This window comes from Lates calcarifer, linkage group LG3 (assembly GCF_001640805.2).
Source record: "Lates calcarifer isolate ASB-BC8 linkage group LG3, TLL_Latcal_v3, whole genome shotgun sequence".
Lineage (NCBI taxonomy): Eukaryota > Metazoa > Chordata > Actinopteri > Centropomidae > Lates > Lates calcarifer.
This window is the reverse complement of record NC_066835.1, coordinates 20,944,285-20,969,213: the sequence shown is the minus strand read 5'-3', so window position 1 is coordinate 20,969,213 and position 24,929 is coordinate 20,944,285. Positions and strand designations below refer to the sequence as shown.

At 41.0% G+C, this 24,929-nt stretch overlaps 1 protein-coding gene across 2 annotated transcripts in view; it reads right to left on the bottom strand.

Annotated features, from left to right (window-relative positions):
• Nucleotides 1–24,929, bottom strand: part of LOC108886967 (chloride channel protein 1) — a 48,644-nt gene that overhangs the window by 15,498 nt on the left and 8,217 nt on the right. The window contains exons 1-17 of one of the 2 annotated variants that reach the window (XM_018682130.2): nt 20,920–21,043; nt 14,038–14,341; nt 13,814–13,945; nt 13,429–13,557; nt 13,034–13,167; nt 12,834–12,911; nt 12,601–12,679; nt 12,150–12,275; nt 11,548–11,632; nt 11,015–11,116; nt 10,535–10,619; nt 7,982–8,137; nt 3,593–3,662; nt 2,528–2,638; nt 998–1,211; nt 484–617; nt 314–405 (exon numbers count right to left, since the gene is read on the bottom strand). In XM_018682130.2, the coding sequence (XP_018537646.2) occupies nt 314–405; nt 484–617; nt 998–1,211; nt 2,528–2,638; nt 3,593–3,662; nt 7,982–8,137; nt 10,535–10,619; nt 11,015–11,116; nt 11,548–11,632; nt 12,150–12,275; nt 12,601–12,679; nt 12,834–12,911; nt 13,034–13,167; nt 13,429–13,557; nt 13,814–13,945; nt 14,038–14,341; nt 20,920–21,027 (2,139 nt within the window). In that variant the 5' untranslated portion in view covers nt 21,028–21,043. Of the gene's footprint in view, nt 1–313; nt 406–483; nt 618–997; nt 1,212–2,527; nt 2,639–3,592; nt 3,663–7,981; nt 8,138–10,534; nt 10,620–11,014; nt 11,117–11,547; nt 11,633–12,149; nt 12,276–12,600; nt 12,680–12,833; nt 12,912–13,033; nt 13,168–13,428; nt 13,558–13,813; nt 13,946–14,037; nt 14,342–20,919; nt 21,044–24,929 lie in introns of those variants that run through there. The other variant, XM_051068936.1, reaches the window with a different exon arrangement.

Genomic DNA, 24,929 nt, shown 5'->3' with positions numbered 1-24,929 from the left:
AGTGAAACACAGTATATGGCTGGTTTCAATATTAAAGTGTTTCCATTTCTACTTTTAGCTGTCCCAGTTCAATGTATCTGTGCTCTTCACGTTACCAAAGCATTTCAGCTCACAGAAAACATTGGCTAACACTAAATTATACCATGTAGCTTTCCACCCAGTCCAAGGCTTCACATTCATGAAACTTTTAGCAATAATTTATTATTTTGCAGATACTTCAGGCAGAGTTTCCTAGCAGGGCATTTAAACTTTAAACACGTCAGAGTCCTTACATAAGACACTGAATGCCAGCTGAAAGTACTGTGCTCCTCACCTGCATGAGGAGCCTCCTCTCTGGTGACAACCACCAATCACAGAGAGCCAGAAGCTCCAACCTGTCGATGCTGCCCAGTAGGATCATAGACTCTAGAGGTAGGAGTAAAAATTACATACAGAGTTCACTTGTGGCTGGACTACCATAAAATACACAGTAAACTCTTCTACCTTTTGAGTCAACCAGTGGGATTGATTTGAGTGAGGAGGAATCCAGCAGGAGTTTGACTTCTCTGTAGGTGGACTGAGACGATATAAAGTTCACCTTTGTCACCATGATGTCCTCTACAAAGATGTTGTATTGGCTGTGGGACAGGCACACAGATACAGATGTTTAAGAAATATATGTAAATCAAGCTGTGAAACAAACACACCCTCAAAGTGCACTACAAGAGAATGACCCTTCATCATTAACTGGACGCATAAATCACATTTCAACTTTCAACACTGCAGCTCTGCATCCTTCAAGTCTTATAACTGTGAGTCCCTGATCCTCTCACTTGCCCCATCGCCACTTAATTTTATGCCCAAGGTCACAGGACATATTTCTTTGCCTGCTGGACTCATTTAGAACATCAGACTGAGGCTATGGAGATAGAAAAAATTAAATCAGCGACCACTCTGCAAAGGAGGACCTTGTGATTGCCCCATATGGAAACATGTGGTGTGTGAAATCAGCACGCACCTCATGTGACCAAAGCCGAGCTCTGGCAGATACGGCAGCTTCTTGACCTGGATGATAGAGTCGTACAAGGAGGGCTGCAGACCCTGGGCCACCATGTTGGCCAGGATTACTGCCACCATCATTGGCAGGATGTGGGAGATCTGACCTGTCAGCTCAAAGCAGATAACTGCCGTGGACACCGTGTGAGTCACCGCACCGGTCAATGCTGCCGCTCCTGCCAGAAACATGGGATGGGATGATGAGGGGAGGGAGGTAGGGCAAAGGAAAGCAGGTGGTGGAAACAGGAGGGAGGGATGGGAAGTAAAGAAGGAGAAGGAGGAGGAGTGGAGAAGAAAGGAGAGACAGATAAAAAGGTAATTGTAGAAAGGGAAAGGATTGGGATAGGTGGCAGGGGTGGGACGGCTGGGAGATGAGAACATGTAGGGACAGAGCAAGAAAAAAAAGTGAAGAAAAGAGCAAAAGACAGAGCAGAAGATCAAGGGATAATGGACAGGATAAATAAATGAGGGACAGGGGATGAATTATTAATTCAAAGAAAGAAATAAGAAAAGGATAATGAAACATGAAGGTAAGAGGGAGAGGTGGAAGAACAGAATGAACAAGGGAGGAGGGTGCAAAGACAGAGTTGCTAAGCCTAAAAGACAAAAACTGTGAGAGGGAAAGGAAACAAAAATTCCATGAACAGGTTCTGAGACAAAAATAGATCAATAAGGAGGCAGGTGAAAAGTGACAGAAAGCAAGGTCACAGGAAAATATAAGAGGGAGAAAGATAACAAAGAGCTGCATCAAACAAAGACACAAAAATAAGAAGAGAGAGAAAGATGAGGAGGGAAGGAATAAAGGAAGGATCAAGGTAGAGAGAGTAGGGATGGGCTTTGCAGGGCAACAGAATGGGGACTGAAGGAAGGCCACATTTCTGGGTCAGTGGCTGAGGAGAGGACAGCAGAGGGAACCCACGGTGACATTTAACTGTCAGAGCAAAGCGACCACATGCTCTGATGGAAAGGAGGAAGAGGAAGGAGGGCATGACAAAGAAGGGGAGGATGAGGAAGATTAGGTGGGGAGGGACAACTTGACAACGAGTGACAACTGGAAGGCTGGAGAGGCTGACAGGAGAGGAGGAGGAGAAGTTGGAGGAGAAAGTAAACGAAAGAAGTGACGGGAGAGGAGGAGGAGGACATCTTGACCATTGCTGACAAGCTGAGAGCGCAGGAGGTTGACAGTTAACGAAGAGAAAGAGGAGGACAGGGAGGAGGAAGAGGGGTGAGAGGAGGGGAGGTGGACAGCTTGACAGTTAGGTTTCAGCGATATATACATTATAGTATGTTTGAGATGATGTGCTTTGACTGCCTTATGTACTGTTACATCTTTGGTAGCTGCTGGTTCTCCAACTTACTCCTGCCCTGTTAACTGCTAGTCATAACTGGAGGTTGGAGGAAGGTGAACAAAAGTTGCAGTCGTAGATATACTGACAAAATGTGATGAATCTAAAGAGAGGAGGATTGCTAAGAGGAGGAAAGAGAGACTAACCAATGACTGCGTACCCTCCGGGGATGATACGGTAAAGGATGCCGTCAAACACAATCCCATGAGGAAATAGGGTGGCCATGATCTCCCCTACCAGCCTGCCAAATGCAGCTCCTACACGAGGAGAGAAGGAAAGTCAAATTTCAAACTGCTGTGAGTAAACACACCTACAAAATAAAAAAATGTACCTAGATTTCAATGATTAAATCATAACTACATTAATTCTGGGACATCTGGATGAATAATGCAAACAAACAGAAATATCACCAATAAAACTATCAGCCTTTATTGGTCTCTCAACATAATTTTTCAATGTCAAGTCATCAGTGTTTCTACAGACAGCAGATGGTGTAACATGATTATCCTCTTCAGTGAAAACAAAGATGCAAGAGAAGATGAGGACAGACAAAGCATGTTCAAAGATGCTACATACCATCTACTGGTTTGTTACTAAACTTTACAGGTATTTTTGCCTTCATTCAACTGCAGACAGAAAACTCCTAAACCCCTTCAAATTTATCAGAGTGGTGTTTTCATTTTTTGTGATGCTCCTGTTTTGGTCTCATTTAAAAAGTTTGTAAAAATGTCATGCTTCCTGAAACCACAGAGCGTGACAGTGCAGAATACACACACACAACATGACCTGCCATCTCTGGGGTTGAATTTATTCATTTGAAGTTGTTTACTGCTGGTAATGATGAATATTTTAAAGTGAACCACTGGCAGAGGTCATGCTCCAAATGCTTCACAAAACAGAAACAAGAGATGAGCTGCAAACTACTGCAAATAAACACTGATTCCTAAAATGTTGATCTGAATAATAAGAAACTGATATCTAATTATGAAAGTTAATGAAACAAGAACTTTGGGAACATAAAACCAGCCTGGTCAGACATAACTGACTGTACAAGGGGAAAAACAACATTTTCTAAAACTGGTAAAGCTAGTGTTTTCCTTAATGAGGACAAATCTCTCTTAATAATTATCACAAACTGTAAAATATATAATTTTAGCCACCATTGTGTAGACTCAATGACCATATGTAAAGGCTACTGCTGTGTTGCTCACCCAGTATGAAGACAGGCATGAAGGCTCCAGATGGAATGGGCATGGTGGTGGCCACTGCAGACATCCAGAACTACAGGACAACAAACACACAACATTCAGACAAGAAAATCCAGAACGGATGATAAATGAGTAAAAATAAAGTGCATTGATGTGTTGATGGCAGAGCAGGATCCAGTGTTAGAAACCACCTGTGGACAGGCTTCAGGGTTGAGTCACCCTCTGTTTTCTGGTTGTTTGTTACAGCAGGTATTTGGTCAAAAACATGAGACCAAACTATGTCTGGTGACATGTTGTGTTAATGTAACAAGACAGTCAAGTCAGTCAAAGTGTACCAGAAATAAACAAGAAGAAAAAAAAGTGCCAATCCTATATTCTCTTTTAGAGCAAACAGCTCAGCAGCTATTTTTCTGTTTTCTGCTTTCTTTTTCAATAATATCTTCTGTGTTGCAGCAGGTTACCCACCTAATACTAATTAGATCGCTTCCAAGATGTTGTGTTGCATAGCAACAGGAGTGATGTAAAGTCCCTGCGCCCTTTTGAGCTCTCGTTGTCTCTGGGTTTAAATTTGAGTAGGAGAAAAAAATCCTCCTATTTGGTCATGGTTTGATGAGTTACAGAAGTGGAGAATCCGGAAAATCTGTGTGTGTGGTGGGGGAGGGAACCCAATCACCCTTGGGTGTCCTTGAGCAAGGCAGTTAATCAACAGCTGCTCCAGTGAATCTGCTGGAGGATGGTGCTGCAGCTGCACTGGAAGCCTCCCGGATGAACGTATGACTGTGTAGGACTGAGTGGGTGAAAACAGTGAACGTGTAAACTCCCCTGCACAGTAAATTAAAGCTAAACTCACCCTTCAGATGTCACTTACACTGTTTGTCTCCAAACAATTTGTGTATTCATCAGAATGTAACTTCAAAATAGCTTGCCTAATAATACGCTTTGTTCTTGGCTGCGGAGCGCTCATCAGAGATAATGATTACCTTTATACAAGCTGGAGTTTTGGTGTGTGTGTGTGTGTGTCTCAGAGAAAGAGAGAGAGGGAGGGAGAGGGAGGGAGAGAGGGCGAGAGAGAGAGAGAGCTTTTTCATTTTGATGTAAAGGATTTGGTGAGAAACACTGCATTACCATTTCAACAATCCAGATTACCGTTCTATACATCATTTGTCATCATCGTTTGAGAACTTAATTACTGTGGTACAAGATAAAAACTCATTAGCACGTCTCTCACAGGGTGGCTGCTATCCTGATGACAGAGGACTGCGCTCACTGTCTTCTTTTCTCTCTTTTAATCCTGACAGTCAAACACAATCATGCAGAAACACACACACACAAACACACACACACAGAAGTGTTTGGCACACACTCATCAGAGTCACAAATCCTGAGACAGATGGGAGTAGAAACACTGAAACACAGAGTTTGATGGAGAACAATGTGGAGATGGAGTGAACATAAAGAGAGGAAACACTGCCTGTTTACATGTGATGAAGAGAGAGAGAGATGGAAGTACAAACAGTTATAGTCTGGGCAGTATAAACTAGGGCTAACCTGAATGCATCACCCATTGCCACGGTAACAGGCGTCAAAATCAGTCAATTTTTTTTTTTTTTTTTAATTATTACTATATATATGCATCACCACAAAATACCAAAATAGCCTATGAAATAAGAAACAGTAATCCAATATTATTCATTGTGCATTAGCTTTCATTATTATTAGTTATTTTAGACAAGGACATTTAACCATAGTGATAATTTTGTGCGTCATGTTAAGAGCACTGGCTCAGGAACAGTGATACGTGACAGGCATGAAGCATCTGGAATAACTTCAAATTTGAGAAGATGCTCATGGATGATCATGGATGATGAATATTCCTAAAGTTCTCAGGTGGCCAGAAGTGCAGATAAAGAGAGGAACTTTAATTATGTGTAGGACACAAGGAAAAGGGTTAAACAGAGGCAGAGGGAGGTATAAACACTGTTGAGAGAGGTAGATCCAGTGTGTGTGTTTGAGTGTGCATTAGAGAAAGGCTGACAACAGCAGAAGGCAACAGAAAAGCAGAAAAACAGTTGTGTGTGTGTGTGTGTGTGTGTGTGTGTTGTGAGAGGAGTTTTACCAGCCAGCTGCTCTCAGTTTTGGTTGCATTAAGTATCTCACTACAGGGAGCCGCTCTGCTCAACTGAGAAGCACCATGACTAAACCAATGCAGTGTATGACGCTGAGTGACAGGATTTAATATCCTGTTGATGGGATTATTTATGTGGCATTTCTGCCTAATTTGACTTGAGACTGTGCAGAAAAACAGACTGAGGTTAATTCTAAAAAGGCAAATGGATTTCAAGGAGTTCAAAGGGGAAATGATGATAAGGATGTTTCCTCTTGTCGACTGAACTGCAGACGGTGCATCAAGAAAAAATCATAGAGGGTCATTTTGAAATCTAATTTTCATTTCTCTGTTCACAGTTAGAGGTAATTCACAGGGGTTTCTGATTGATTTAGGATGCAGGCTTTAGTCTGGCTTATCTCCAGCTGAGATCCCAGGAGAAAACCTTGTTGAGTTAGAAGAGCATTGCTGAAGAAGGACAGTTCAATGCCAATGTTCTCCTGACAACACTGACCAATCTAATGTGGCTGTAGGTCAGATTTTGAGAAGGACTGCCAAGCAAATGCAAGTATACAGTAAATAGAACTTTGTGTCATGTGACCTCCATGTAGACAAAAAAAGTTTGGGTTTGCATTTACAGAGAAAGTAATCTGCTTTCCCAGTTTCCCACTTCCTCACTGTTCTCTACTTGAGCTCTTGAGAAGCTGCAGATTTTCACCGAACAGGAGGCAGCAACAGCTTGGTGCTGTTTTCAGCAGCAGCCAACAGACTGTAGGCGGGTAAAGACTCAGAGTATTTAGACACCAGACTTTGTCTGTCTGTGTTTTTCATACATGAAATACATGAACTCTGAAGCTCAGGTCACACCATTTCTAAATGGAGAACAATACTAGGGGTGGACAGATTGGCAGAAATGCAACAACAGTATGAAGAAGCTGAACACAAGGAGGGCTACACTTCGTCTTCAAGACAGCTTTGATTTTTAAGAGCATGAGTTTGTGTCTCGTCTCAGCTCCATTCTGTTTTTAGAGTCATTCACTGCTGCTTCACTGAATCGTTTTAGTAAAAAATCTACAGTATTAAGTACTCAAGTATGTAAACTTACAAATGAAGTGCATATGGAATAATGAAACTGATTACCCACTTGGTTTGGTACAATCACAGTCTTCCCTGTCCCGTTATACTGCATACTGAACCTGTTTGCAGTGGGATAAAAGGTGTCTATTTGGGTCTATTCAGATTTTGGTTTGGTTGTAATTATTCTCAGCTCTCCTCTGATCCAGTCTGACTAGTGTTAAGTCCTCTACTCTGACATTGTCTGGATGTTAATGACACCACTCATTAATTTGTATGGGCAGGAGCAATTTCTTGTGGTCTTAAAAAATGGCCTTGGACACTACATGACTGTGTAATGCCAGCGTAAGACCTTAATGACTCCCACCAGACAACGAACGGGTTATTAGGGGTGTAATGATTCTAAACTAGAAAAACATTTTGTATTTTTGAATCTCTGTTGGTTGCCCGATGCTCCTTTGAAGATTCACATATTTATTACTATGATTTTATACATACTGCTTATTATCATCCATCTTGGTCCTAGTAGCTGCCTTGTTATTGTGATTTAGTAATCAAAGTTTATTGGGGTTGTTTATAGAGTGTTAGTGATCATTTGTCCAACTGTGTGCTCTCTGTGGGATTTTGTTTTACAGACTTTACAGACAGTTTCACCAACGTTCTGCTGATTCACATTCAACCCAGCACCTAGACCAGATTTATGTACATGTCTACGCTCATAAAATATTTAAGTAAACAACTGAGAGGATAGCGAGAATGGTAAATCCCCAGGGTTTCTGTGTGTGTGTGTGTAGCTGCTGTAAAGAAAACATAAGAAAGCTAGAACTGCTGGCAGCTTTCCAGCACTGTTGACCTTGCGCAGGAAGAGGAGGAAGAAGACAGACAGACACGCGCGCACACACTCACACACTCACACACACACACACACACACACACACACACACATGTCCCTGTCACCAACACACAACATGAGCGACCTGCAACAAATGTCCCTAATGAAAAAGATGGAGATGATGACGAAAATGCTGACGTCAGGTGGAGCCAGCCACACACACAGTCACACTCAGTCTCTCACCTGCATACTCACTCACATATTGACACACACACAAACAACGAAACACACTTGACCTGCACACAAACACCTATTCAGTCCAGCAAACTCATGCAAACACACCCATACATGCACACACACACACTGCCCAGCAGCCACAGACCTTCATGAGGAGGAAGAGCAGCAGGATTATGAACACGCTGACATCAGGGTGCAGCCAGGCGGCAGAGCGGCCCAGACCAACCGGAGGAGGAGATCCCGAAATCTTTGTCCACGTAAAGTTATCAAACAGAGAGTTGATGCACTCCCTGGGCATCAGCTGGGGAGGAAAAGAAAAAATAGAGGGATGTAAGATAACTAGAAAAGGGGACGGAGGGGAAGGGAGGAAGGCAAGTAGATGAGAAATAAAGACGGGGGAAGTAAGGATGAGGAGACAGGGGGAAAAAAAGGGAACAGGGGGAATGGAAAGAAGGATGAAAAGAGACAGGAGGTGAAGAACAGGTGAAAGTGTGGAAAGGTGAAAAAGTGGAGTGGAGAGATAGGGAGAAAAGAGATCAAAAGGAGGAAAAGGAAGAATGGAGAAAAGGCAGGGGTTTGAAAGGAAATGTGGGGTGATGAAAAGAGGAGGGAAAGGAGAGCAAGAGAAGGAGGTAATAGGTGAGGAGTCGGGAGGTTTAATGAAGGGAGGACAAGCAACAAGGAGGAAATGGATAAGTGAGGGGGAAAAGAAAGAAGATGAAGACAGAAAAAGATAGGGGAGACAAAAAAAAGTGAAAAGAGGAAGAGAGTCAAGTGGGATAAACAGGCAGGAAGTCATCCAGAAAGCTGGAAGCAGACGGGTACGGGTGGCCGTGTCCAATGACTCATTCTCTTTAGATGACTCATGAATGACTAATTCACTTCAACTATGTTGCTCCACATTTGCATAGATGACTCTGAATTTGCTCACAGGCACAAATTGCAGCGGCTCCCGCATCTGCATAACGCCGCCGGGGGGGGACAACACCAACGTCATTTCGATTTTTCTACTTTTGTACTTCCTACTTGAGTTAGGGTTGAATCGAGGCCCTGAAAACTATCATTTGGAGTGTGAGTGGAATTGTAGAGGATGTGCTCCGTGTAAGGCTGCTGTGGGCCTCGACAGAGCTGGATGTAATAATAGGTTTTCCTGTGGCTTTTTGAAGTTGTGGGTTCATGCCTGGTTCACAACCCATGTAGCATTTAATCTCCTCTCGCTGTGCTGCTTCTTCTGTCATTCTGCACTGTGCTATCAAGTTGGATTGGAAGGATTTCATTCCCCAAAAGCTATATATACAATTTTTAAGATGGGAGAAGCATCTGTCAGATGCAGAGGATCCGTTCTGCACCACAATTCTTACTCTCTAAAGTCAAATGATATAAATTTAGATATCACTTCACTCCCCTGATGTGTTAAAACCATGCTTTGCATTTGTTGAAAAGGTGTGAGACATTTCTACAATCAAGGTGTGAAAGATATATACTGAGGGCACAAAAAAAGAAAAACACATTAGGGTGTTGCTGACTGACATATGCAGACAGTCATATACACATGCACTTAACAACAGCATATAGCACACACACATACACACACACACACACACACACCTGCTTCACACTGAGTAGTCTATTCTGAGCATCTGTGAAACACATGATTAGCTCTTAGCTCTAGGTGGTTGAGTTGTTAATATGTGGTTTTCACCTTAAACACCCACAGAAGGTTACAAGGTATGTTGTTACTAACACATTAAGACCACATATGCACCTGTATTTTTGAACCTGTTTCCCGTTTTTTGGGTGTAAGATTTTTTTTTTACAAAGGTCTTTGGAATCAGTGCAGTATTGAACAAGAGCGATATACCCAGACTCTGAACAGAAGTAAGGCCCAGGTTCAAAAATACTGAAGGTAACCTTTAAGCTACAACACTCACAGCTCGTATCCCAAAACTCCCAATTATTAAAAACATTAGGGTGTCCCACTTTATCTAACCTGCTGTCCCATTTTGCAGAACACTAAAAGAAATTTGGCTTGGGGTAAAGTGTGCAGAAATGGATCTGTATATTAGGACAACATGAATTCCCTCTGTGCTTCTTACACAGTTAAACAAATTCATCCTAGCATACAAATACCAATAACTGATCAAAGTTTGTTTCCATCTGTCCCTCAAAGGTGCACAAGGCGAGTGTTCATGTTGGTGGCTCTGCGTGGCAGGAAGGGGCCACAGTTTGAAAATTTTGAACTTCAATACCTAAAAATCCTGTGATGTAGCATCAGTGAGGGGAAAACAGCAGGCTCAGATTTATCAAGTCTGGTCTGTGATGCTGCTTTATACCAAAGGAAACCAAAGAAAGAAAAGATCTAAGAGACTGAGTGAGTCCAGCTTTCTCTGGACAGAGTGCTCAAAGCCTGCTGTTCAGATTATGCTTTTAGGATATGATAAATCATGGACTGTGGATAGATATCGGACACCATACCTTTGTTCCGTGTTGTTTTGAAACAGGTGTACTTTACATAAATATCTTGCCTGGTGGATGTAAATTAGTTACAGCTGTTTTCTTCTGTGGGGTGGCATTTACTGCTGGTTTGTGTTTATTAGATCTCTGTTGCTGCCAGCATAACATGCAGGTACAAACAGATTTCAATGTCCTGGATTCTCCTTTGTTTACATGACAGGGATGACAAGATATGAACACTGACCTCTCCTGCCATGAACTGTCCGAACCCGGGTGGGAAGGTCAGGGTGGCGATGACCAGCGTTACCACAGCAGGAAATAACAGCCGACTGGGAGGGAAAAGAAAAGTCAGCTTTGTTAATGCAACAGACTATTATTCTGCATTTGTTCAAATCCTAATTATATCTGTGTGTTACAGTATTCAACAAAACACCTAGGTCACAAGGAGTAAGGACAACAATGTAATCAACACTTACTGCAAAGACAGTATGTGAGACTCTAACCTCTTACAGCACTAAACATAATTTAAAACAGACTAATAAAGAAAAAAATCAGGAAAAAAATGTTGAGCAGAAAACATAATTCTGATTTTGTGTCATTGTGCTGTTTCTAGATATATATGCAATGAATAATAACTGTGCTAATTTCCTTCAAACATAATTCAATAATATATTCCTTGAAATATTTTCAAAAATATGCACAATATCTGCCTGATGAGACTCACTGTTTGGTCAGGAAGCGGGTCATAGCGTTGGGCCGTCTCATGAACAGCACCACGTGTCTGTTTAGATACACAAAGAACGCCCCCAGGAACCCACAGGAAATCCTGCACAAACAAATAAACCTCACATTAGCCTAATTAAATCATGTATTCATTTGTAACACCCCTTGAATGTGCTCTTAATCACAAGGTACGAAGAGACAGTGTTATGTTAACACTGCTAAAAACAACAAACATGAGGGAGAGGTAAAAACGTGTCATTCGTTTTTATACTTTTTATCTAAAAAAACTGCATCCTCTAAAAATAGATAAATCATGAATAAAAGCCTTGAGATTTTCTTCGATAAAATAACACATCTGGTCTCACCACCGAGTTGTAAATAGCTTATATTGTAAGCATAGATAATTGTATTTATGTAAGAAAATTCTTTTCCACAAGGATATTTCCATTAGGAAGTTTGGAAACACACAGTACAGACGTGCATACACACAAAATATATGCCAGAGATGTCTGGCTCTGATTTTCAGTTGCTCACCCAATGATGGCGAATGCTGGTAGCTCCTGTAAGTCAAAAGGGAAATCCATTCGAAAGTTTGTCCTGAACAGAGCAGTAATGGTTACTGAAAGAACAGGAGAAGATGAGAAGGTGAAATTCATACAGTCATGTTTTAAGGATCTAGGCTGAGAACAGGATTTAGTCTTACAACAAACAAGTGATTTTCTTCATGGCAGCAGCTGCTGTAGATTTTTCACAGAGCACAGTCAAAAAGGTTGTACATTATCTCTGTATTTCTTCCTTGTATGGCAGGGACATGAGACACAGTGACACAGCAAAATGTCTAGAACTCAATGTAATATTCTTTTGAGACACCTAAGTCACTAGTAAAACAGCCTGTTGCTACATGGTGGAGGACACCACCTAGTGGTTAACACATGACATGCCCACAGTACATACATTAAATCAGTGTCACTAAAAAGATTACAATTGTCTCGGTGATGGATATTGAGGTAAGGTTGCCCTCTAGCTCATGTTTGAAAAAGACAAAGTGACATAATACTGTTCATTGTCGCACACACAAATCCAATATTTAGAATGTCTGTCAATATCTTCATTAATACTTTCTCTCTCATCCATACCTGCATCTTTGTTAAACACGGATAACACTCTGAATATGAAGGCACTAAATGTAGCAGCAAAGTATCCTCTCCAGTAGTTTCTCACAGCAAAGTATGTGGACGTTACCTCTATACTGAAGAGCACACCTGGTGGAGAAAGAAAAAACAACTAGTGATTTATCAGTGAGGAACTGAAAACAATGTAGTAATGCACATGTAAAGAAAGCTACATGCAAACAGCCTGATATTTAGATACAGCAAAAATATATAGAACAGAACTGCCAATTTTAGTTTCTTTGGAGCATAGATTTCAAATCAGTGTCCATTTAATTAAAAACACACAAAGAAATGTATGGTTTGGGCTGGTGAGATATGAAAATACCTAATGCAGAAACATTACTATCTTACATGCATTCCAGGGGAAGATGAGTCAAAAAAGAGAGCAGAACAGGAAAGGGAAAAGGCTGTGTACCTCCAAGTGGAGTACCAAAGCAGCAGCCCACCCCAACAGCACAGCCCACTGTTAGGATGTCTGTATAACAGTATGGATTCTACTGATCCAGAGAGGAGGAGGAGGAGGAGAGAGGATGGAAAAACAACATATAGATGAGGAATATCTCATGCAGTATATATATATATATATATATTTTACAATCACACTGAAAAGTTGACAGTAAATGAAAATGGTTCCTGACATCAACTTACCTGATAAACTCCTGAGAAGAAGGACATAAACCTGCTGAGAACTGCAGCACAGATACTGGCAATGTGAACAAACGGGCCCTGAGTGAGGGAGGAAAACACAACAGGAAAATGCAATTAGATCATGTTATAACGCAAAACTGACTGTACAGCACAAGACCAGACCAAAGCTGGATGGCCCAGCTTTATCTGGGTTCACTCACCTCTTTGCCTACAGGCATGCCGCTACCCAGGGCTGCAGTCAGACCGATGACTTTCGCAACAAAGGCCTTGAGAGTCAAATATTCCTTTAGCACCACACCTCTCAGGATGGTCTTCAACTCTGGGATACCAGAACCTGGGACAGAGGGTGAGACAGAGTTTGTGGAAAAGGCTTTGGCTTTCTAAAATATCCTTTATTACATTCCCTAATTTTCCCCAAAATTCTATACCCAAGTGAAACACAAGTATTGAAAATATGATGACTACCCCAGTGTGTGGCCTTGTTGACTAAATTTGAAATGTACATTGTCTAATATTCACTGGATTTACTTCCACCAGGCTGATGAGAACAGAAAAGCATGAGAACATAAACATGAGGAGGAAGGGGGGTACAGACCAATAGCTTGAGGAGAAACCAGGTGACAGAAGAGGGAGGAGAACAGGATGAAGATCAGGGGATAAGAAACCCAGGCCAGGTACTGCAGGGGGATGTTTCCCCTGAGCTCCCCGTGAATCCATTTATAGGCTGAAGAGGGATGGATTGGAGGGAAGGGACAAGGGAGATGAGAGGTGAGGAGGAAAGTAGACAGAGGGAAAAGAAATGGAGGAACGGAAAAGGGGTGGATAGGAAAAAAACAGCAAAGAGCAATGAATGACTGTAGGAGGAGAAAAAGGCACGAAAGGAGAACACCATTAAAAAAAATTGACAGAGGGAGAGAAGGGTTGTCTTAAGCAAACATTTGACCATTTCTCCATCAGAACAGTGGAGTATGTATTCCTACCTTGCAGGCTCTTTGCGCTGGCGTAGTCCATTGTCCAGCTGACCAGTGCCATAGTGATGCCCAGCAGAACCAGGAAGATCCAGTCTTCTCCCAACCTGGTCACAAGGAATCTCTGCACCCGTGCTATGCAGTCTGACAAAAAACACAGGCGCTCACAATAAAGTAGTGATAAAGCATCTGTCTCTTTGCTTACTTTACTTTTATCTCTCCTCAGTGCTGCTCACCTCTACACTTGGAGTAGGAGCGCTTCTTCTTCATAGAGGATGTAAGGTCAGGTTCAGCTGTTTGCTCATCAGCAGCCTCAGTTTCCATGTTAGACTGACGCCTGTTCCTTTGCCTGCTGTGATAGCTGTGCTGATGTCCATGGCGACTGTGGTATCCATTTTGGCCACGGCGGCCATGTCCATGCCGAATCCTCCCATGGCTGCGGTGATGGTTGCCATGTTTCTTGATCTGCCTCTCTGTCAGCAGGCGTGTGGCCTCCCGTCTGCCGGAGCCTCCTTGGTGCTCTTGGTACTCCCCATAGAGCTGTCAATCAATAAAACAACCCATTGATCGAGTAGTAAAGAAGAAAGCAAATAAAATGAATACCCAGCATTCATTCATTAGACATGAACATATACAGGTATTTCCCTGAGCAAGTGAGAATGTTGAGTGTGACAGTACTCTCCTCTTGGCACTCTGGCAGAGAAGAGTCAATTTTAAAAATAGACAGGACCACGTGTTGACCCAAACAGCTCTAATGGAAGCGGAAACATGGGCTCTGCCTCTAGATTTATCGCCTCCAGACAGACAAACTGCCTGGGACATCTGGGGAAAAGATTGATTCTCATCTCTCTCTATCTCCCTCTCTCACTAACACAAATATCTCAGTAGGAGATGCCCTCTTTCATCTGTTTTGGCTTTTCCTTCTTGAACAAGATATCTCAAACGCCTCCAACATAAGCCCAGTAAATATTACAATGGCTCCTTTCTGTAGTTTCCTATCATAAACTTCTAAAAAGCCTTTGCTTTATTCTCTTCCAAATAAAGTTATAGTAGCAAAGGATGAAAAATGTTATGAAATGCACATTGCTGAGGTGGACTTTATGGGGTTGATGAGTATATTGTGTCATGTTCAGTCTTTGTGTCGTGTCTTTCTCACCTGGAAGCTGCAGAGTATTTTTACTGTTCAACAGGATCAGTTGGTGTAATTTTGAAAACACAAAATGACGCACTTGATGAAAAATGACATGCTTCATGTGACGTGTCATTTTCTACCTAATGTAGTTTGTGAAAGAAAGGAAATTATAGCAAAATTAGCAAAATTCAGTGGCTGTATAGTATTAAGCCTGATGGAACAATGATCTTCATTATTTCAGCTTTAAACAGTAACCGTCAAGTATACTAGCTTTGAGACCTTCACCATGAAAAATGGCTATATATATATTAATGGTGTAATTTAATGCAAATTATTTTAAGTGGAATGGTCCTCCTTGACAGCTGAATTGATACTACACAGGAACACCAGAGGTCACCAAAGTCATGAAGGTCCACTAAAAATATATAGATTCCAATTATGTGCCAGCTATACTCTCAATTAATTTCCCTCATTTCCACTACTCAGAACAACAGTTAATCAGAGAGTATTTACTGATCTACACTACTCAATATTGTAGCACTGTACCACAGATATTCGACCGGGGCTGATATATATTCTTGGTACATCAACAGCAGACAATAGCACTCCAGGAATATAAGTGACAAGCTGGAAAGTTGTCGTCTGTGCTGTAACCTTTCAACAGCTTCTAATTTAGCAGGTTCATGGACAGACAGATTGATGGATGGATGGATTTAGACACAGACACACACACACACACACACACACACAAACAAACAAGCAAACACACACACACAGAGTATGTTCATAAGGTACTGGGGATGCTGTTTGAGAAGAGATGCCAGTCAATGCACAGTGAAACTTGAGCAGCATAATACACCATGTGCTGTAACTGAATGCCAACACACAATAAGAAGTCAAACAATAGAAGCCACAGATGTCTTGACTCAGTGGGCAGTGCTCTTGTGTTAAATGTTAAATGTAAAAAACACTATATTGAACCTGCTGATCTAAGCAACAGTAATCTTGGGTGAGACACACCCACACTTAGAGGAAATGGGCAACTGATTATAAAGAAATAAAACAAGGAGCACTAGAGATGCACACATCTAATCCGTGATTGTTTGTAATGTTTGTTTGTTGTTTACTCAACATTGACATAGAAATAAATAATGTAACTTGCACACAACGTGTACACAATGCAATCTATAGAAAGATTAGCTAAGATGAAACCAGATATGTTTACAACAAACAAAGTGGGGGGTCAGCTGACCAGGTCCACCGTGGTGGAAGTGGTGACATGGTAATTTCTCAAAAACCACATAAACTGAACATCTCTATTTCATTTGGTTGCAACACGCAAGTTGTACATCTGGAAATGCAATCAGCCATTCACTACTAAGCAGCCCAGGACACGAGGATCTCCAATATGGCCACCGCAGTGTGTTATGTTGTCAGAAATCCATCGGTCCCACACTTTCCCCCCCTTTACCTCTTTCCACCTCTCCTTCCTGTTTTCCTTCTGGACCAGTGAAACTCTACTCTGTACTAATCACTCGTACTCCTTTACCCCCTTCTTTTGCTGCCCTCTACTCCGCTTCCTTTCTTTCCCTCTCTCTCTCTTTGCCGGTGAAACACTACTCTGGGCTAAATTTAGTACCGGCGTGATCCAATATACTTCATTACACTTCCCACACCTCTCTCCCTCTCTCTCACCATCAGTGTACCTTTCAATGCCTCATCATATTCCTTCATTTCTCCTATGTCCTGCTCTCTCTTCTACTCTGTCTCTATGACCTTTCAGCTGTCTCCTGGTCCCTCAAGGACTTATGAACAGGAAGTATAAACTGATAAAGTTACTCCAAACAGCTGATTTTCCCTTTATTCTTCTTGAGTGTTTCTGACAGTTTTCAATAGTAGTTTCTGATTTACAAACTACACAGCACAGACATACATTATACCTAGTGGAGGGCTGTGTAAAGAGCATAGCTCCTTCATTAAATGTCTGCTCATGGACACTTGTGCAGTTTTAACTGCAGCTGGGTATCATTTCAGATTTTTCAGTACTAGTGCCAGTGCAATATCAGAGTTTTTGCACTAACATGGATGTGTTATTTCTGGTACAATCCTTTGAGAAATATAAACATATTTTCCTACAAAACCAAAGCCAAACTTAAATATTAAATACTGTCAATTTACAAGCAGCCATATAAGAACTGTGGCTAAATAAAATAACCTAAAATTGCCAAAATAAGTAAACAAGATAATGTATCTAACCGGACATCTGAAAGAAGAATGCCAAGAAAGTCACATGCAAACAAGACAAAACAGAGATAAAAACAAAAACACATACGTCAGCCTCTCTCTGCCACATACCTACATCTGTAAACATTTATATAGGACATTCAGTAAGCATGCCTTATAGCAACAAAGGTAATTACTATTATTCACTTCTACCACCCCCCACAGGAGCTACCCACACAAGGCCAGAGTGGAGATACACACAATTAAAGGTACATAAAGCACAACAAACGCAGCATGAAGACTGGCAGACTATTTGGTTTCTGGTTCAGTTTCTTGGCTCACTATCCTATATAAAATAAGGCCATAAATTATTTGTCATAATAATTCCTTAAGAAGTTAATATCTCTCACATTCAGGTGTTGAGACCTGGCCTTGCCCGTATTTACAGCAACTTCAATAATTACAGCCATTGTTTTCCCACTATATCAAAGGTGCAGGTAACACCTTACACCACATGTACGATATACCATTGTTTCTTAATAGACTTGAGGAATAGAATGACATACTTTCTTCTGCAGTGGTTTCATGGCACAAGAGAGGAAAATTAGTGCCACCAGCTGTTCATCTTGATGAACCAGCTCCTAATACCCTCATAACACCAGTAGATGGAAACAGAATAGATGGATGGATGGAAAAATAATTTATATTTTCTTTTTGCCCGTTTTCTTGAAATTGGGTTAAAATATGCACAACGTTTGGATGCAAACCTGACTATTATTTTGTTTTTATGCTGACAATGTGTAAACAGTCTTGCATCAGCTGAATCCCCTCTGCTTTGAGAGATATTTATTGATGATGCTTTTTCTAATCTGGATCATATCACATTGTGGGAATGAATTCCACTTAACGTCATTGAGCGGCCCTCTGATGTCCACATATCTCCGTACAGAGCTACATGCATACAGCTGAATGTGAGTGCATGCCGTTGTAATCTGTCATTTGAAGTCAAACCTAATGCATATGAAGGTCTTCTAAAATAGAGAAGGGTTTAAGTCCATACATTCTCTACATGACTGCCAGCTCACTGGCCACGTGTCCTGTCATTGCTGAAGATTGCAATGACAGGGGGAGTGATTTTATTATGTTTCTACTTATTCATTGTGTTGGTTTTTTTTATGTTCGAATCTAGCCCTCTCTGTGGGCCAAATCATATCTTCAAGGGACTATTACCTATGGCATGAGATAGAGATACAGACACACACACTCACAATGCACTTGAAAAAACAACTGCAAAAACTCACATTCAAAAAGAAAAAAAAGGAAAAAAAGTGATGTCTGTTTGTAGCCCTGCTCCTGTGGGTGACACAGTAAACCTAAGGGTTACCACAGCCTGTATAGTCCTCAAAAGCACACTCACACACATACACAGGTTGGATGACTTTGCACTCTTTGGACTACCCAGAGGCATAGGGTTTCAACAACCATTAAATTCTATAGGTCACCGTGATCACCAACCCTCACATACCAACCAATCAACACCACAGAGGCTCTACAGCTATATGGATTAGTTCCTGAGATTGGAGAGTGAAAAACACCTTTTTTTTAAGAATATTGACTGTATAGTTGGATACATTAGAGTATACAGTGTCTTCAGAAAGTATTCAGACCCCTTCACTTTTTGCACACTTTGTTATGTTGTAGATTTAACTGTAAATTGATAAAAACTGCCATTTCAGGCCACCAATCTCCACTAAATAATCCATAATCGCAAAGTGAGAACGTGTATGTAGAAATTTTGGCAAATTTATAAAAAATCAAAAACATAAATTTCTCATTTATGAAAATATTCAGGGCAGTACTTTGTTTTAGTTTCCCCCAGCAATTACAGCTTTGAGTCCTCTTGGATAAGTGTTTACGGATCTGTGAACTGGCATCTCTAGGTCTCTCCTCAGATCTTCTATGAGGTTTAAGTCTGGGCTTTGACTTGGCCACTCAGACAGTCAGAGACTTGTTAAAGCCACTCCAGCATTGTCATGACTGTATGCTGAGATTACTGTCATACTAAAAGATGAACCACTGCCCCTGTGTCAGGTCACAGGCACTCAGGACCATTCTTGCCTGGTTACTCAGTTTCACCAGACGACCAATTCTAGGAAAAGTCCTGGTGGTTCCAGACGTCTTCCATTTCACAATTATTGAGGCCACTGTGCTCCTGGGAACACTCATATCATTCATATCATTGTCCTGATCTTTGGCTCATCACAATTTCATTGCAAAGGTTTACAAAGAGTTTCTTGGACTTCATGGCTTAGTTCTTGTCCTGACATGCACAGGGAATTGTGGGGCCTTATAGACAGGTGTGTGACTTTCTAAACTATGTCCAATCAATTCAGTTTGCCACAGGTGGAGTATAATCAATTTCCATAGAAATCTTAAGAAGAATTAAAGAAAACAAGATGCACCTGATCATAATTTGGAGTGCCACAGCAAAGGCTCTGTGTGACAGTACACTGTTGGGCAAAAATGGCAAAAATAGTCCAATCATAATTATCCAATAATTTTTTTTCCACAGTTAAAGAAGAAGAGAGTCCACAGTAATCTGCAAGTTGTTATTCAATGAATAAAAATAACAACCTGCTGGTGACAAATAAAATAATAAAAATTCCAATAAATGCAAATATTCTTTAATCTGTTTTTTTCCTGGCTGGTCTGTAGCTTGCAGCTTTAGTGGAAGCATATTCTGTGCTTGGCATTGAAGGACTCTGTTTAATGTAAACGGTATACTTGCAACAAATAATTATTTCAGGGCTACTGTATCACACTGAATGACAACCTACAAGTGTTTCCATTTTTCTGGTCTCTCTATGTACATCCTGAACAACTCCAAGAACATTCACAGTTCTGTAACAGAATATCCCAAATCCATGGTGAAAATCCTCCAGATGTTCTGGGACCCCCTTCACAGCGCCTCGTCCCAAAACATACATGTAACCATATAATCACATGAATGGAGAAGATTAGCACCACTGCAAATGCATGATCAGGTTTCCCCTCTTCAGAACACACACGAACAATCACCCAACACAGACAAATGAACACCCAATCAAAAGTGCACATGCAAAGACATAGATGTACACATTCTGTAGATGAGCACAGATGTCATGTCATGCAAGGACACACTGGACATAAACTTTGACACATACAAACATGCAGACATACTGTGTTACACATATCAAAGAAGTCCTTTTCTACATATGTTTAGACCATCCAGGGCTTAAGGAACGAGGCACGGAAAGGGTAGCAAACAGGTGGCCGGCAGAGAAAGTAGGAAACAGAAAGACAGCATGAAAGCGTGTGCATGTGTGTGTGCACGCGTATATGTGCACGTCAAGATCAGGGGTGAAGGAGGTGCACAGTGTCTAAGCACCTGTTGTATGACCATGTGCGTAACCCTGTTGTTATACAGCAGCTAATTGGTCTTCACCATGTCTAGAACTCTCTCTCTCTCTCACACACACACAGTATGTGGTTCATTCACAATCTCACACACAAGTTAGCCTCCATCCATGCACACGTAGTTTGCACTGCCAATACAGGTGCGTCATGCGAGAATGAGAGTGAGTCAGGGAAAGAAACAGCGGACACACAACGGGGAGAAGTAAATCTGTCAGAGAGAGGCTGACGTAGAGACAGACAGACGGACGTAGAAAGACAGAAGCTGCAACGGTGAGAGACGAAAGAATAACAAGAGAAGGACACTGACCAGGGTTTGCTTGTATCTCAGAGCCTTCCTTTCCGACGCATCTGCGGCCATTGACACACTGTCACTGACCCAAAAATAAACCCAACCGCTCACCGTCTGTCTCAGCATTACCAGGACTGCACTGGATGCCCAGCCAGGACTCTTGCACACTCACACACACATACACACACACTCTCTCTCTCTCTCTTACACACTCACACACACATATTCTGACATGGTGTAAACTAGCCTCAGCTGGGGTTACCCCCCACCCACTCTCCTAAGCTAACTGCCCACCCCTGTGAAGTTAATTCAGGAGTGAACAGGACAAAATACCAGACATTTCAGTGTACTGTACCAAATACTTCTTACTCAGCATTTAAAGAAACACTGGACTTCCTGAGTGGTGGTGGAGGGAGAGCAGAAATCCCCTTTCACTGCAAAGACCTGGGTCAATCCATAGACTCTGGCTCCATCAAAGACAACTATTGTGTTTGCATATGGGATTTGTGGCCGAGTGTGGCTTTGTGTTTATCAGAGAAAACACATAACATTGTCCCTGCCAGAAAGTATTGAGTATCTTCTCAAATTGAGGGTTCAGTTACTGTCAAGATTCCTTGTTTTTATCCAAACAGCCCAGGTTCGCCTAAGATGGTGCTATTCCATTTTTTTTCTAGTGATCATTATTCCTAGTTTTCAGCCTAGGTTCTGTACTGACAGAGCTTTAAAACTTTAAACATTTAGAAAGAAATCATCATCAGCAACAAAGATGAAGATGAAGATGAAGACTGTTGCCTCTGAAAGTACATGAAAATCTAGAAATATGTTATCAAATACAAAGTCCCTGTATGTGTTCATTGGAAGTAAAGAGGGTCAAGAAGTGAAATAAACTGCCTTTGGACACATGTATGAGATCAAATGCTAAAACAGTCAAAGGCTCAAATGCAAAATAACTGCACTGTGTACAAAGTGATTAGATTCACAAGACGAGACTAAGAAATAGTCACTCAAACAACAAAAGCACTGGTTGCTCTTTCCCATTTTTTAAAAAGAACTCATTATGCATCCAAAATTTTATATTTGTCTTTTTTGCCAATAGAATCCTATGGAAGCATCTGTTGTCTTTATAGGATGGATTATACTCCATTTCATACAAAAGCTCCAAATATAAAACAGTGAACCTTTCCTTGTGAAAATATTTTAGCTCTAGATAGGTGAGGATCAGTACGGCAGCTATGGTGAAACCTGACCAGGTGCCACTACCAAGACGACCAAGTGTTACTATCAGTGTCTGTGGGTGTGTCCACACACAAGCTTGACTTTAAAGGGAAGAGGGTGGAGTTGTCCCAGCAAGTGAAAAGTCATGATTATTCAACACCAGTACAGATCCCACACACACACACACATACACACCAGAGCCAGTGGTCACACCTTTCAGCTCAAATAAAAGTGATAAGTAGGTTGGAGTCTGGTTCTTGAACATGGAGAATAAACCACTGAACACTGTCTCAGTGTTTCAGTACAAAGCAGCTTCGGTACTCAGTTATCTACTGTATAGTTTTCATCTGAAGGATCTAGTTATAACTTTTCTGATAACTGTCTCTCTTTGAGACAAGTACATAATATTACAATATTATATTTTTTATGATTATATTTTCAGTGAATTACAAAGATAGCACGTGGGGCAGAAATAAATACATTGTTTGATCATAGAGGGCACTTTAATATACCTTTAAATTGTTTTATTGCAGTAGATGCATGTAAAGTACTAACTGCAGGCACCATGAAGTATCAAACTGGTTTAAGCCACACTGCAAACACACTAAGAGCAGCAGACAAGCCCAGCAAGTCTAGCAACAATTTGACAAGCAAAAATATCATTTTTTAACATCATAGAGGATTAATCGAGAAAATAATCGTTAGAATAAGCAGTAATGAAAACAACTGCAGCCCTATACTAGACATTATAGTATATTCATTTGTTAAGAAATTAGTAGTTCTTTGGTTTTATCATGGCATCGCAACCATAACAAGATGCTAAATAAAACACATCATGTTGTCCCTCCACGTCTGTCAAATTGACAAACATTACCAGCTGTTGGGATACTCAAAACACACACACACACACACACACACACAAAAACACATGAACGGGAGCAAATAAATACACGCACACAGCAAACACTGACTCCAAGCTGTGTGCAGGTGATAAAGGGTGACAAGGAAAAAAGTGCTGAAGGGGTGGGTGTGGCTAACCTGAGAGAGCGAGAAAGAGAGAGACAAGAGGAAAGACGAGTGAGATTACACACTGTGCTGGTGACAGCAAAACAGAAACAGAGCTTCTACCATCACCAGTATCTTCAGCAGAAATGTGTCTGCTGTGGATATCACTCTACGCTGCAGACTGACTAAGAAAACATGAAAAGTGAGAGGGTGGACTTGAGTTTGTCATGTAATTCTACAGTTAAATGGTTTTGTGAGGACAGCATACTATATGTTTTGGATACGAGGAGGACACAGAGTTTGACACCTGAGCAGCCCCAGAGAGTCAGCCAGGTAAGATGATTAAAGAGATAAACTGAGACAAGCTGAGGCAAATTAAACTGTGGGTGTGACTGAAATGTGACAGTGGCCAAATCACTCATGTATGATAACCAACAGGTTCCTGCTAAAATTTAACTGAAAACAAAATATGAAATTTTATGTGTTTGTTCAAGTCTTGGGCTCCTATTTACATATTACATGTAGTTATTCTGTGTGTGTCAATGTGTATAACTTTAAATATTTGCAAGATTATCCTATGTGATATCTGCATCCTTAAACACTGAATACAACTGGGTGTTTGGACCAACCATTTTGTTTTTACATGTATGTCTGTGTGTCTTTAACAGAATATCTTTAAGTCTGTTCTTATTTTGTGTGTGTGTGTGTGTGTGTGTGTGTGTGTGTGTGTGTGTGTGTGTGTGTGTGTGTGTGTGTGTGTGTGTGTGTTTGTGGTGGCCTGATCTTTTGTTGTGCATGCGGGTATGTGTTGATGCATATGAGAGTGAGAGAGAGAGGACAATGCAGACAAACTGGTTCAGTGACATCAATGCTGTCTAAAGGGTAAAGGAAGGTGTCTCTGTGTGTGTGTGTTTTGTCTCCAAAAATGCTAACTACATTCCAGTGTGACTTCACAAGGGTGTGTGTACATATGTGACACTGGGAGTACAATCTATGATAAGCTTTTTTCCTGAGAATGATACTGCATTATCACCACATCAAATATGAAGTGCCTTCACTCTAATGCTAACACAACAGACTGTGGTGTACATTACATTCATTTAAAAGTGTTTGATGAAACAGTTCTTTGAGTGACAGAAAAAGACGAGGTAGGCATGAGAACTATTTCTTAAGCATTATTATGACTGACAACTAAGAAGTTGTTCACAATTGAAGGCAAATTCTCAAAGACTTGTTTTCATTAAACAAAGAAAGTAGTTAAATAATATATTAATAAAAAAGTTTAAGTGACTTTACTAGAAGCTAAATAACCTCATAGTTTAGTGTGACAGTCTGTGGTGATTTTAAGAAGTTATTGCCAGATGAAAACATCAAAAATCCTCAATCAATGTGCAGTGATGATTAAATCTGGGTGTTATTCAGAGACATAAGGGCTTAAAATGTGTGTACTTGCTAATCATCATTCAATATTCAATAAAGCTATGTATTTATGGTTGTAATCAGTTAGATTATAAATGCTCTAATTAATACTTCAACTAAACGAAGAGAACAAACAAGTCTGTCTGTCTCAGTCTGTGGTTAAACAATGTTTATTATTTTACATTTAGCACTCTGATATTTACCCAGGTTGATAACACTGATACTTGCCACACTGGCTGATTATCTGTTAGCTTGACCTCATTTGTGTTTCTTCATCAACTGTGAATTAGGCCTATTTCAGTACTTGGATAACAGTTGGTCTGGCACTAGTAGTCAGTGTAGGCAGTGTTCTGATACTACCAGGCCAACAGAGAAATCACACTTCGATG